Source organism: Tachysurus vachellii, chromosome 7, assembly GCF_030014155.1.
Source record: "Tachysurus vachellii isolate PV-2020 chromosome 7, HZAU_Pvac_v1, whole genome shotgun sequence".
NCBI classification, from domain to species: Eukaryota; Metazoa; Chordata; class Actinopteri; order Siluriformes; family Bagridae; genus Tachysurus; species Tachysurus vachellii.
In genome coordinates, this window is record NC_083466.1 from 14,034,818 (window position 1) to 14,048,473 (window position 13,656).

General features: G+C 39.9%; 1 protein-coding gene across 1 annotated transcript; it reads right to left on the minus strand.

Moving 5' to 3' along the window:
• Window positions 1-180: 180 nt before the first annotated feature.
• Window positions 181-7,825, minus strand: LOC132848137 (mucin-2-like). Its single transcript, XM_060873627.1, has 3 exons — window positions 7,555-7,825; window positions 4,996-5,066; window positions 181-4,929 (listed from the first exon to the last, which is right to left on the minus strand). Exons 1-3 carry the CDS (start codon window positions 7,613-7,615, stop codon window positions 181-183), a joined length of 4,881 nt encoding a protein of 1,626 aa, XP_060729610.1. The 5' UTR covers window positions 7,616-7,825.
• Window positions 7,826-13,656: the final 5,831 nt, after the last annotated feature.

The following is a 13,656-nucleotide window of genomic DNA, read 5'->3' on the forward strand; positions in this document are numbered from 1 at the left end:
TGTCAGCTGTTGTTATAGTGTCACTAGTTGTTATAGATGCATCTGATGTAGTTGTAGGAGAGTTGGCTGCGGTTGTTTCTAACGTCTCACCTGTTGTAATAGAGTCACGAGTTGTTATAGTTGCATCTGATGTAGTTGAAGGAGAGTTGGCTGTGGTTGTTTCTAAAGTCTCACCTGTTGTTAGTTGGCTGTAGTTGTTTCTGAATTCTCAGTTGTTGTGGCAGAGTCACTAGTTGCTATATTTTCATCTGGTGTAGTTGTAAGAGTGTTGGCTGTGGTTGTTTCTAAATTCTCAGCTGTTGTCACAGAGCCAGTAGATGGTATAGTTCCATCTGGTGTAGTTGTAGGAGAGTTGGCTGTGGTTGTTTCTAAACTCTCAACTGTTGTAATAGAGTCACTAGTTGTTATAGTTGCATCTGATGTAGTTGATGGAGAGTTGGCTGTGGTTGTTTCTAAACTCTCAGCTATTGTGGTAGAGCCAGTAGATGGTATAGTTGCATCAGGTGTAGTTGTAGGAGAGTTGGCTGTGGTTGTTTCTAAACTCTCATCTGTTGTAATAGAGTCACTAGTTGTTATAGTTGCATCAGGTGTAGTTGTAGGAGAGTTGGATGTGGTTGTTTCTAAACTCTCAGCTGTCGTGGCAGAGTAAGTAGTTGGTATAGTTGCATCTGGTGTAGTTGTAGGAGAGTTGGCTGTAGTTGTTTCTGAACTCTCAGTTGTTGTGACAGAGTCACTAGTTGGTGTAGTTGCATCAGGTGTAGTTGTCGGAGAGTTGGCTGTTGTTGTTTCTAAACTCTCAGCTGTTGTAATAGAGTCAGTAGTTGATATAGTTTCATCTGGTGTAGTTGTAGGAGAGTTGGCTGTGGTTGTTTCTGAACTGTCAGCTGTTGTTATAGTGTCACTAGTTGTTATAGTTGCATCTGATGTAGTTGTAGGAGAGTTGGCTGTGGTTGTTTCTAACGTCTCACCTGTTGTAATAGAGTCACTAGTTGGTATAGTTGCATCTGATGTAGTTGAAGGAGAGTTGGCTGTGGTTGTTTCTAAAGTCTCACCTGTTGTGGCAGAGTCAACAGTTGGTAGAGTTCCATCTAGTGTAGTTGTAGGAGAGTTGGCTGTAGTTGTTTCTGAATTCTCAGTTGTTGTGGCAGAGTCACTAGTTGCTATATTTTCATCTGGTGTAGTTGTAAGAGTGTTGGTTGTGGTTGTTTCTAAATTCTCAGCTGTTGTGACAGAGCCAGTAGATGGTATAGTTCCATCTGGTGTAGTTGTAGGAGAGTTGGCTGTGGTTGTTTCTGAACTCTCAGCTGTTGTTATAGTGTCACTAGTTGTTATAGTTGCATCTGATGTAGTTGTCGGAGAGTTGGCTGTTGTTGTTTCTAAACTCTCAACTGTTGTAATAGAGTCACTAGTTGTTATAGTTGCATCTGATGTAGTTGAAGGAGAGTTGGCTGTGGTTGTTTCTAAAGTCTCACCCGTTGTGGCAGAGTCAATAGTTGGTAGAGTTCCATCTAGTGTAGTTGTAGGAGAGTTGGCTGTAGTTGTTTCTGAATTCTCAGTTGTTGCGGCAGAGTCACTAGTTGCTATATTTTCATCTGGTGTAGTTGTAAGAGTGTTGGCTGTGGTTGTTTCTAAATTCTCAGCTGTTGTGACAGAGCCAGTAGATGGTATAGTTCCATCTGGTGTAGTTGTAGGAGAGTTGGCTGTGGTTGTTTCTAAACTCTCAGCTGTTGCGGCAGAGTCAATAGTTGGCAGAGTTCCATCTATTGTAGTTGTAGGAGAGTTGGCTGTAGTTGTTTCTGAACTCTCAGTTGTTGTGGCAGAGTCAGTAGTTGGTATAGTTGCATCTGCTGTAGTTGAAGGAGAGTTGGTTGTGGTTGTTTCTGAACTCTCAGCTGTTGTTATAGTGTCACTAGTTGGTATAGTTGCATCTGGTGTAGTTGTAGGAGAGTTGGCTGTAGTTGTTTCTGAACTCTCAGCTGTTGTTATAGTGTCACTAGTTGTTATAGTTGCATCTGATGTAGTTGTAGGAGAGTTGGCTGTGGTTGTTTCTAACGTCTCACCTGTTGTAATAGAGTCACTAGTTGTTATAGTTGCATCTGATGTAGTTGAAGGAGAGTTGGCTGTGGTTGTTTCTAAAGTCTCACCTGTTGTGGCAGAGTCAATAGTTGGTAGAGTTCCATCTAGTGTAGTTGTAGGAGAGTTGGCTGTGGCTGTTTCTGAATTCTCAGTTGTTGTGGCAGAGTCACTAGTTGCTATATTTTCATCTGGTGTAGATGTAAGAGTGTTGGCTGTAGTTGTTTCTGAACTCTCAGTTGTTGTGACAGAGTCACTAGTTGGTGTAGTTGCATCAGGTGTAGTTGTCGGAGAGTTGGCTGTTGTTGTTTCTAAACTCTCAGCTGTTGTAATAGAGTCAGTAGTTGATATAGTTTCATCTGGTGTAGTTGTAGGAGAGTTGGCTGTGGTTGTTTCTAAACTCTCAGCTGTTGCGGCAGAGTCAATAGTTGGCAGAGTTCCATCTATTGTAGTTGTAGGAGAGTTGGCTGTAGTTGTTTCTGAACTCTCAGTTGTTGTGGCAGAGTCACTAGTTGCTATATTTTCATCTGGTGTAGTTGTATGAGTGTTGGTTGTGGTTGTTTCTAAATTCTCAGCTGTTGTGACAGAGCCAGTAGATGGTATAGTTCCATCTGGTGTAGTTGTAGGAGAGTTGGCTGTGGTTGTTTCTAAACTCTCAGCTGTTGCGGCAGAGTCAATAGTTGGCAGAGTTCCATCTATTGTAGTTGTAGGAGAGTTGGCTGTAGTTGTTTCTGAACTCTCAGTTGTTGTGGCAGAGTCAGTAGTTGGTATAGTTGCATCTGCTGTAGTTGTAGGAGAGTTGGTTGTGGTTGTTTCTGAACTCTCAGCTGTTGTTATAGTGTCACTAGTTGGTATAGTTGCATCTGGTGTAGTTGTAGGAGAGTTGGCTGTAGTTGTTTCTGAACTCTCAGCTGTTGTTATAGTGTCACTAGTTGTTATAGTTGCATCTGATGTAGTTGTAGGAGAGTTGGCTGTGGTTGTTTCTGAATTCTCAGTTGTTGTGGCAGAGTCACTAGTTGCTATATTTTCATCTGGTGTAGTTGTAAGAGTGTTGGCTGTGGTTGTTTCTAAATTCTCAGCTGTTGTGACAGAGCCAGTAGATGGTATAGTTCCATCTGGTGTAGTTGTAGGAGAGTTGGCTGTGGTTGTTTCTGAACTCTCAGCTGTTGTTATAGTGTCACTAGTTGTTATAGTTGCATCTGATGTAGTTGTCGGAGAGTTGGCTGTTGTTGTTTCTAAACTCTCAACTGTTGTAATAGAGTCACTAGTTGTTATAGTTGCATCTGATGTAGTTGAAGGAGAGTTGGCTGTGGTTGTTTCTAAAGTCTCACCCGTTGTGGCAGAGTCAATAGTTGGTAGAGTTCCATCTAGTGTAGTTGTAGGAGAGTTGGCTGTAGTTGTTTCTGAATTCTCAGTTGTTGTGGCAGAGTCACTAGTTGCTATATTTTCATCTGGTGTAGTTGTAAGAGTGTTGGTTGTGGTTGTTTCTAAATTCTCAGCTGTTGTGACAGAGCCAGTAGATGGTATAGTTCCATCTGGTGTAGTTGTAGGAGAGTTGGCTGTGGTTGTTTCTAAACTCTCAGCTGTTGCGGCAGAGTCAATAGTTGGCAGAGTTCCATCTATTGTAGTTGTAGGAGAGTTGGCTGTAGTTGTTTCTGAACTCTCAGTTGTTGTGGCAGAGTCAGTAGTTGGTATAGTTGCATCTGCTGTAGTTGTAGGAGAGTTGGTTGTGGTTGTTTCTGAACTCTCAGCTGTTGTTATAGTGTCACTAGTTGTTATAGTTGCATCTGATGTAGTTGTAGGAGAGTTGGCTGTGGTTGTTTCTGAATTCTCAGTTGTTGTGGCAGAGTCACTAGTTGCTATATTTTCATCTGGTGTAGTTGTAAGAGTGTTGGCTGCGGTTGTTTCTAAATTCTCAGCTGTTGTGACAGAGCCAGTAGATGGTATAGTTCCATCTGGTGTAGTTGTAGGAGAGTTGGCTGTGGTTGTTTCTGAACTCTCAGCTGTTGTTATAGTGTCACTAGTTGTTATAGTTGCATCTGATGTAGTTGTCGGAGAGTTGGCTGTTGTTGTTTCTAAACTCTCAACTGTTGTAATAGAGTCACTAGTTGTTATAGTTGCATCTGATGTAGTTGAAGGAGAGTTGGCTGTGGTTGTTTCTAAAGTCTCACCCGTTGTGGCAGAGTCAATAGTTGGTAGAGTTCCATCTAGTGTAGTTGTAGGAGAGTTGGCTGTAGTTGTTTCTGAATTCTCAGTTGTTGCGGCAGAGTCACTAGTTGCTATATTTTCATCTGGTGTAGTTGTAAGAGTGTTGGCTGTGGTTGTTTCTAAATTCTCAGCTGTTGTGACAGAGCTAGTAGATGGTATAGTTCCATCTGGTGTAGTTGTAGGAGAGTTGGCTGTGGTTGTTTCTAAACTCTCAGCTGTTGCGGCAGAGTCAATAGTTGGCAGAGTTCCATCTATTGTAGTTGTAGGAGAGTTGGCTGTAGTTGTTTCTGAACTCTCAGTTGTTGTGGCAGAGTCAGTAGTTGGTATAGTTGCATCTGGTGTAGTTGTAGGAGAGTTGGTTGTGGTTGTTTCTGAACTCTCAGCTGTTGTTATAGTTTCACTAGTTGGTATAGTTGCATCTGGTGTAGCTGTAGGAGAGCTGGCTGTAGTTGTTTCTGAACTCTCAGCTGTTGTGGCAGAGTCAGTAGTTGATATAGTTGTATCTGGTGTAGTTGTAGGAGAGTTGGCTGTTGTTGTTTCTAAACTCTCAGCTGTTGTAATAGAGTCACTAGTTGTTATAGTTGCATCTGGTGTAGTTCTAGGAGAGTTGGCTGTAGTTGTTTCTGAACTCTCAGTTGTTGTGGCAGAGTCACTAGTTGGTATAGCTGCATCAGGTGTAGTTGTAGGAGAGTTGGCTGTGGTTGTTGTGGCAGTGTCACTAATTAGTATGGTTGTATCTGATGTAGTTGTAACAGTGCTGTCTCTTGTTGATTCTGAACTCTCAGCTGCAAAACATTTCATTTATTTGTCATTTTATATCATTCATTTATATACGTTCAGTTACAAACTGCGTATGTCCTTTAGCAGTTTAAGTCTTTTTCTTTTATTTTAATGATTTTTACTCTCACATGCATATTTTGATAAATGCCAATCACCTATGGGTGACTGCAAAGAATGTTTATTGCATAATTGTTTTTCAATTCAATAGTGCACATTCCACAAATTCCATAAAAAGGCTTCAAATGACAGTTTATAATTGAAAAAGCATCTCCTAAGCACAAATCATGTTAAATCTTCATGTAATGCAGCTCAGCTATTGAAAATATATTGCCACACATCATGAGTCTTCCTCCTTTTACATTGTGCCATTTGTTTCCTGTGAATTAAATATTTAAATGTTTTTTTATTACAGTTCTTTCAAGTCATTCATATAAAGTGACTGAGTTTCACAAATGTTTCTAAAAATTCATATTTGCAATTAAAAAAGCAATTTAAACTTAATCTGTACATACAATTGAAATAATTTAAAAAATATATATACACAGTTGGATACCTACACTCACATTAGTGAGTCTCTATATATGTAAATTTACATAAGGAGCTCTCAGGATACAAACATTTTTCCACATTAAGTAGATCTTTAATCTCTTTAGTATCCCAATTCTTGAGTTTGTCTTTACAAATGATGAATTCAGCAATCTTTGGACTGGATTGCTCTGGTTATGTTTTTTATAATCCATGCAGAATAACTAAGCATCTATTAACGCTGCCAATGGGGCATGTTGCAGGCTAAAATACTAAATAGACCATTAAGGCTCTGTTTGTGTTCTGTATATTATCTGTATTATGCTCTCTCTTTCCTAAAACATGCTACGCATCACCAAACAACATGTCCTTATTATCTACCTTTTTTAATTGCACATGATGTTGCTCTAATTACACCAGATGCTATTAGTTCCTGATATTTATAATATGTTAATAGAAATAAATAAATTAAAACAGAGGTGGGCACTGTAGTTTTAGACAATTTTTAAAGAAGTAATGAGATTATTTTATAATTTATATGCTACTTTTTGATGCAGTTTTTTTTTGTTTGTTTGTTGTTTTTTTTTGCTGCAGATTACCCAACTGTAATTTTCCTTGTTCCTGGGGTGGTACATATTTTGGTACATATATTGTACTATAGTACTTGAATTATTTAAAAGCTGAATGGCACATACTATTGGTGTAAAAGATAATTAATAGTACAGAGTGTATTAGATATACTGTAGACTCTGATTCGCCATAACATTAAAACCACTCACTCACTCACTCATTTTCTACCGCTTATCCGAACTACCTTGGGTCACGTGAAGCCTGTGCCTATCTCAGGCGTCATCGGGCATCAAGGCACTCTCATTCACTCACGCAATCACACACTACAGACAATTTTCCAGAGATGCCAATCAACCTACCATGCATGTCTTTGGACCGGGGGAGGAGACCGGAGTACCCGAAGGAAACCCCGAGGCACGGGGAGAACATGCAAACTCCACACACACAAGGCGGAGGTGGGAATCGAACCCCCAACCCTGGAGGTGTGAGGCAAACGTGCTAGCCACTAAGCCACCGTGCCCCCCCACATTAAAACCATATGCCTAAAATTGTGCTGAAGTTTCTGGCACCAAGGTGTTAGCAGCAGATCCTTAAAATTTGCAAGAAGTTGCAATGTTGGACTCATTGTAGTTGTTTGTCCAGCACAGATACACAATTGTGTAGAGATCTGGGGAATTTGGAAGTCAACAGCTTGACACCATGTTCCATTAAACTCATCAGGTTCTTCCTGAATATTTTTTGATTGGCAGTCACAGGTTGCCTTATCCTGCTTAAAGAGTCAACTACCATTAGATACCATTGCATTGTTGCCAGTTTACAGGCTGAGCTTCCTAGGACTACTTTGGTGGGTACAAACTATTTAAGTCGGTACTACCTACATAGCAGGAACCCTCCAAAATACCTGCTACCTTGCAGACGCTCTGAAGCAGTGGTCTAGCCATCACAATTTGGCCCTTGTCAAAGGTGCTCAAATTCATAAACGTTCTTGCTTTCAACACAACTTAGAAACCACCTGTAGGTTGCTACCCAATACAGTATATCCCACCCATTGTCAGGTGCCACTGTAATGAGGTAATCAAAGTTATTCACTTTGCCTGTTAGTGGTTTCATTATTAAATCACAATGTTGTATATATATACAATTGAGAAACATTTGATATTGTCTATCTATGTTATTAATTATTCAGAAAGCCTTTTAATATAAAGTATAAATTATATATGAATTTCCTTTAGTGTGCCTTTTTCCTATTGAACAATAACAAGAACAATAACAATACATTTCTGGTAAGCTACTATTGTACAAGGTTGAGTAGAGAAATTTACTGATTTGGTCATTCAGACATTTAATAAAATGTAGTACTATTACCAGACAATGATAATTACCAAACTATTATCTTACCTGAAACTTGAAACTGGCATAAGATCAAAATAATAAAATACGTTTTCCACGTAAAAGACATAGTACCGCAAATCTAGCGCATACTAACAAACTAATGAATATTATTCACAGTGCTATGAAGGTATATGGTTCTTATAAAGAGGTTTTCAGCATGATGTTGTAAGATTTATGGCATGAAGTAACACCACTCCCTCATCCCTCATCGTGCACTTCTCATGGCTGCTCACTCTAAAACTCTTGCTGAAATATGTAAGTGTAGAAAATGCTTTACAACACAATAAAATGGGGTGTCGTTTATTCATATACATACAGATAGGCAGACTTATGATTCTTTTTTTTACATACTAGCAAACATGTGCCACATCAGCTATGATGGTTGAAAGTTCATCGATTGTATTTTATGGAACCTAGGAAGGAGAGGTTTTTATACCTCTCCTATAAATATATGAAGATATTTTCTTCATCTCTGGTGACTTATCTTTGCGTAACTCTCAAATCCTCTGGCCTCATAAATCCTCTCTTTATATGATGATAATTAACATTACTACATTGCACTTCAAGTATAGGCAGTGTCGGTGCCACGAGCGGGCCCTGGGGGGCGTGGCCCGGCCACTTGAGTCACTGTGCCCCCTTACTTCTCAAAATAATAACGAACTTAATTTTAAAAAATTTTTACAAATTACTTTTATTATACCATGAATACTGGTTAAACAATAAAGAGTATAAGTTAATTAAAAAAATAATAATTGTACTAACCCATAATGCAGTGCTAACATAGTCAGCCAATTACATTCACGTTGCCACTACGTCAGTAACGTAAATCAGTAGGCTAAATGGTCAGTGAAATCGTTATTCTAAAGTTTGCGACGTTCGTCTGAAAACATCTACTAAAACATTGTTTTAATTCAAAAAATCTTTAACAATGGATATAAGAAAATGGGGGGCATGGTGGCTTAGTGGTTAGCACGTTCGCCTCACACCTCCAGGGTTCGATTCCCGCCTCCATCTTGTGTGTGTGTGTTCTCCCCGTGCCTCGGGGGTTTCCTCCGGGTACTCCGGTTTCCTCCCCGCCCCCGGTCCAAAGACATGCATGGTAGGTTGATTAGTATCTCTGGAAAATTGTCCCTAGAGTGTGTGTGTGTGCGCCCTGCGATGGGTTGGCATTCGGTCCAGGGTGTATCCTGCCTTGATGCCCAATGACGCCTGAGATTTGGGGATAGATAGTGAGACGTTTTTAAATGTTGAGTCTGTGAAGCCTATTATGGATTTAACAAATTGCACCATTGTGGAAACAGAATGCATTGTTGCAAAGCAATATATCTCCAGAATTAAGACAGACGAAAGTCAACAGAAAATGACGGTTATGAGACTTCTTTCTGAACGGCACAAAGTTCTGGAAGCCATGCCCAGTGTTTTTTCTGCGCTAAAAGTTGCGGTCACGTTCGGGGCCTCCACTGGCATGTGTGAGAACTATGGGGTCAGAATTGTTTCGTTATTCTGAATAAATATACTATGATCCACAAATAAATATAAAGAGTTTCACAAATATTTTTTAAATCAACAAATGCACAATAAGCAAACCGTAAATATATGTTACACATTTCACAAAAAGAAATGAAATTCACAAATAAATAAAATGGGATTTGCAAAAAAAAAATATTTATAAATATATATTTAATTGTATTTATTTGTGAATGGCTTCCTGCTCATTTGTGAATCGTGTTCTGTGCATTTGTGAATCACTGCACGCATTTGTTGATTGCGTTCTGTGCATTTGTGGATTTGAAACATTTCTAACGTCAAGACGTGCACAAGAATCCACAAATAGGTGGACTCCGCCCACCGTCTACTCCAGCCAATCGGACAACGGTCTCGTGGCGCTGACCAATCGTGGCACGGTCTACCTCCAACCAATCACGTTCTGATTTACTCGCAATCGCATGACTCGAAATCATGACATTATCTACTGTATGTGAAATACTAAAAAAAAAAAATAAAAAGCTCAGAAACAGAGATGAACCTTTTCAGACAAATATTGTAAACTCCTGATAGAGATAACATGCATGCGATCCTTACTAATCGGTCAAGTGCAGGTCATTTAGAAACAGAAGTTTCATGTGAAATAGCATTCAGTGTCAACTCACTGTACACCTGTAAACATTGCTCACATTTTGCTGATTGAAAATGTACTGTGTGACTTTATTAAAGTAAAAGCTAAAGGAAGCAGGATGCATTATGCTTACAATAACTCTTAGGTTTCATCATTCAATGTATCATAATTTCTCTATACAGCTTGCATACATTAGAATAAAATGTCATTTCTTCACGACCATAATGCTTTATATAACGTAGAACGATGGCACACAGGGCTAAGTCATGTAGGTGCAAGTGAAAGCATCAGTATGAGAAAAATGCAAAGTAAAAAAAAAATCATGAGACTGTAAATACGTGTGAAAGGGCACAAAAATAGAACAAGAGAATCGTACTGGATGAAAAAACCGAGTGCAAACTAGTTTTGAAGAACATGATTGGTTCAGTAAATCAGAACGTGATTGGTTGGAGGTAGACCGTGCCACGATTGGTCAGCGCCACGAGACCGTTGTCCGATTGGCTGGAGTAGACGGTGGGCGGAGTCCACCTATTTGTGGATTCTTGTGCACGTCTTGACGTTAGAAATGTTTCAAATCCACAAATGCACAGAACGCAATCAACAAATGCGTGCAGTGATTCACAAATGCACAGAACACGATTCACAAATGAGCAGGGAGCCATTCACAAATAAATACAATTAAATATATATTTATAAATATTTTTTTTTATTTGCAAATCCCATTTTATTTATTTGTGAATTTCATTTCTTTTTGTGAAATGTGTAACATATATTTACGGTTTGCTTATTGTGCATTTGTTGATTTAAAAAATATTTGTGAAAATATTTATTTGTGAATCATAGTATATTTATTCAGAATAACGAAACAATTCTGACCCCATAGAGAACTCCTTCTCGGCACTAAAGAACGTTTTTACGGACCACAGGCAAGCAATGAGCCACACTCGTAAGTCTCAACTCGTGCATCTTGCATTTGAGCGGGACTTAATAATAGTTGTTGATATAATAGTCTAACCTATCAGTACCTAACGGCCTCTATTTGCTATGGATAACCTATATTCAATCAGTTTGTTTTGCTAATGTACAGAGCAACACCAAGATATGGAAATTCCTCTGTTGTTTGGTTATTCTGATAAAGGAATATTTGACACCGATAAACTGTGTTGGAAAAAATGTGTGGTTTATGCAATAGCTGAATTATTTTATCATATGATGCCTTAATTATATTCTGTACAAGATATTTGTCAGGGATCAGCCCGGACTTTCGGCCATGTGTGTTGTTGTTCCTCGTCACGTGTCTGCCCCGCCTTCGTCTGCTCCTCCCTGTCACCACACCTGTTCCTCATTGTGTCATCATTGTCTTGTGGAAAAATTTGAGCCGTGTTGCCTATGGCAGCGCGGATTCATTAGTTACGTTTAGTTACCCTAGTCATTGTTAAGTGTCATCATCTGTATTGTTTTAGTTCTCGTCATTTTATTGTATTTGTCTTTATCATTTATTAAACCCCATTCCTTTGAAGCTATTCTGTGTACGGGTCCGCCTCCTTCCTTCCCTGGTTGTGACAGAATGAATCTGCCGACAACTACTGACCCTGCAGGATAGCTTCCAGCTCGGACCGGCTTTTTTTTCCGTCACACCCCAACCACCACCCCCCCCCCCCCTCCCTCCCTCCCTAGTTTTATCGTCGTCTTCCCCCGGACTGTTCCGTCAGTCCCCTAGATCAATTTTAATCATCGTCTCTCCTTCGACTGTTCCGTCAGTCTTCCTCATCGTCATCCCCCCCGGACTGTTCCGTCAGTCCCTCTGGATCTATTTTAATCGTCGTTTTCCCTGGACTGTTCCGTCAGTCTTCGTGGACTATTTTATTTTATTTTTTCTGGTGCCTTGCGGCATCGCCCCGCACCTTGCTCCGGTGAGGGACGTTGCTCCATGTCCGGTTCCGCCGAGGAGGACGTCGCCTCACTTCATCCGCGGGGGGTGTTGCAGGCCCGTGGCGGAAGATTATTCCCACCCTCCCTCCCTTTTCCCCAGTTAGTCGAGGCGAGGGTTTGGCCGCGGTGCGTCGGGGGACGCTGCTCCACACGTTAGCTCGGCTGTGGACGTCGCTCGGCCCCTCAGCTCGGCGGTGGAAGTCGCTCGGCCCCTCAGCTCGGCGGTGGACGTCGCTCGGCCCCTCAGCTCGGCGGTGGACGTCGCTCGGCCCCTCAGCTCGGCGGTGGACGTCGCTCGGCCCCTCAGCTCGGCGGTGGACGTCGCTCGGCCCCTCAGCTCGGCGGTGGACGTCGCTCGGCCCCTCAGCTCGGCGGTGGACGTCGCTCGGCCCCTCAGCTCGGCGGTGGACGTCGCTCGGCCCCTCAGCTCGGCGGTGGACGTCGTTCGGCCCTACAGCTCGGATGCGGACGTTGCCTCGGGCCTTAAGCTCGGCTGCGGACGTCGCTCGGCCCTCTCTGGCTGAGACATACCAACATGTTGGTATGTTTTACCTTGTAAGCAAAGGGATATCTCTCTTTTTCTCCTGGGAATTATAGATTAAATAAAATAAAAATATAAAAAATTTTAAAAAATTAGAAAACAGCATTATTTAGGATAGAGCATGTTTTTCAGTGCTGTGGGTCAATAGAAAAACTAAAATGAGTTTATTATGAATATAGAAAGAGAGTCGATGACTAGATCAGCACATGCAACAGGCAGAAATAACATTTGAAGCAACAGAGGGTTTTTTGGGGGGGGATTTTAACCTTATTTAATTATGGACAGATTACCAAATGTTAAACTCTTTTCAAGCATGCTCTGGATTCAAAGTTCTAATTCAAGTTATATGCCTAAAAAATATCTCCAGAAAGTGTAGGATTGTGAAGGAGTTTGATAAATTGTTAGTTAAGGTGACCTACCACCACACAAAGTACAAAAGGCAAAATGAATCAGGCACTGACACAACCCTTACATGTTTGCTGTATCAGCAGTATCCACATAAAGATTTTGTATATTGTATCTGATTTTGTTATGCTGCATTGCACTCTATTGCATTGTATCAGACTGTATTGTATCATACTATTTGGTTATTGTACTGCCCTGTAGTGCGTTTGACACTGAAAATAATTCTTGTATTTGTACACCCTGTATTTCGAAGAAAAATGCTATTATGTTATAATATGATCTGATGCCAATATCTAGGTAAGCTTATTTTTGTTACTTTTGAAAATGTATTTAAAACATCAGATTTTTTAGGCTACAAAAATTAGTAGAATTATATTAGAATTATATTATTAAATTATTATAATTATTATAATTATAATAATTATAAAATAATGATTGTATCCAATGATAGAGACTTAAGCACTTCTGTACGTCGCACTGGATAAGGGCGTCTGCCAAATGCTGTAAATGTAAATGTAAAAAAAGACCAATATACAGTATGCATGATTAATCCAACATGCTGGGCATATTAAACAGTAAAAAATGTACCTTGAAATTTTAAAACCATGTGCTAAAGGTTACCCTGGGGAAAAATATACATTTATTTAAAATTTGCTATGTTATAGCAGGAACTGCTAAATAATGTCTTTAAGAAAAGTGAACCTTAGCTTAAAACATACATGATTAAATTCAAATCCAAAATCCACACCGACACACTGACCACATCTTGGTCACCACATGATGGTAGTGTTGAGTTAGTGTGTGGAACTGAAATACTGAATATGAATTATGTAATGATAAAAATAATAATAAATGCTAAATAAAATGGTGATTTAACATTCTGTTGCTTGCTGTGTTACATATACATTACATGTATACATTTGCCCTGTTTTTTCTGTTTCAGCAAAATCTTTAATTTGTTATAACTGTTTTATCTCATGCAATGGATGTTTCCTATTACTTGGAAGCAGACTAGGAGATAGATTGATGTGTCCACTAAATTACTAATAGCCCAGCAATTAGATAATAGCTTTGGATCAGCAAACAGCTACTTTTACCGACCCTATTATAGATT

What these genes read in the sequence shown, in the direction of transcription:
- LOC132848137 (XM_060873627.1), bottom strand. Translation starts at nt 7,615, where the DNA reads ATGTCTTTTACGTGGAAAACGTATTTTATTATTTTGATCTTATGCCAG. An exon ending in ATGCCAGTTTCAAGTTTCAG is followed by an intron (nt 5,067 to 7,554) that starts GTAAGATAATAG and finishes AATGTTTTGCAG; the next exon opens with CTGAGAGTTCAGAATCAACA. An exon ending in CAACCATACTAATTAGTGAC is followed by an intron (nt 4,930 to 4,995) that starts ACTGCCACAACA and finishes CCAACTAGTGAC; the next exon opens with TCTGCCACAACAACTGAGAG.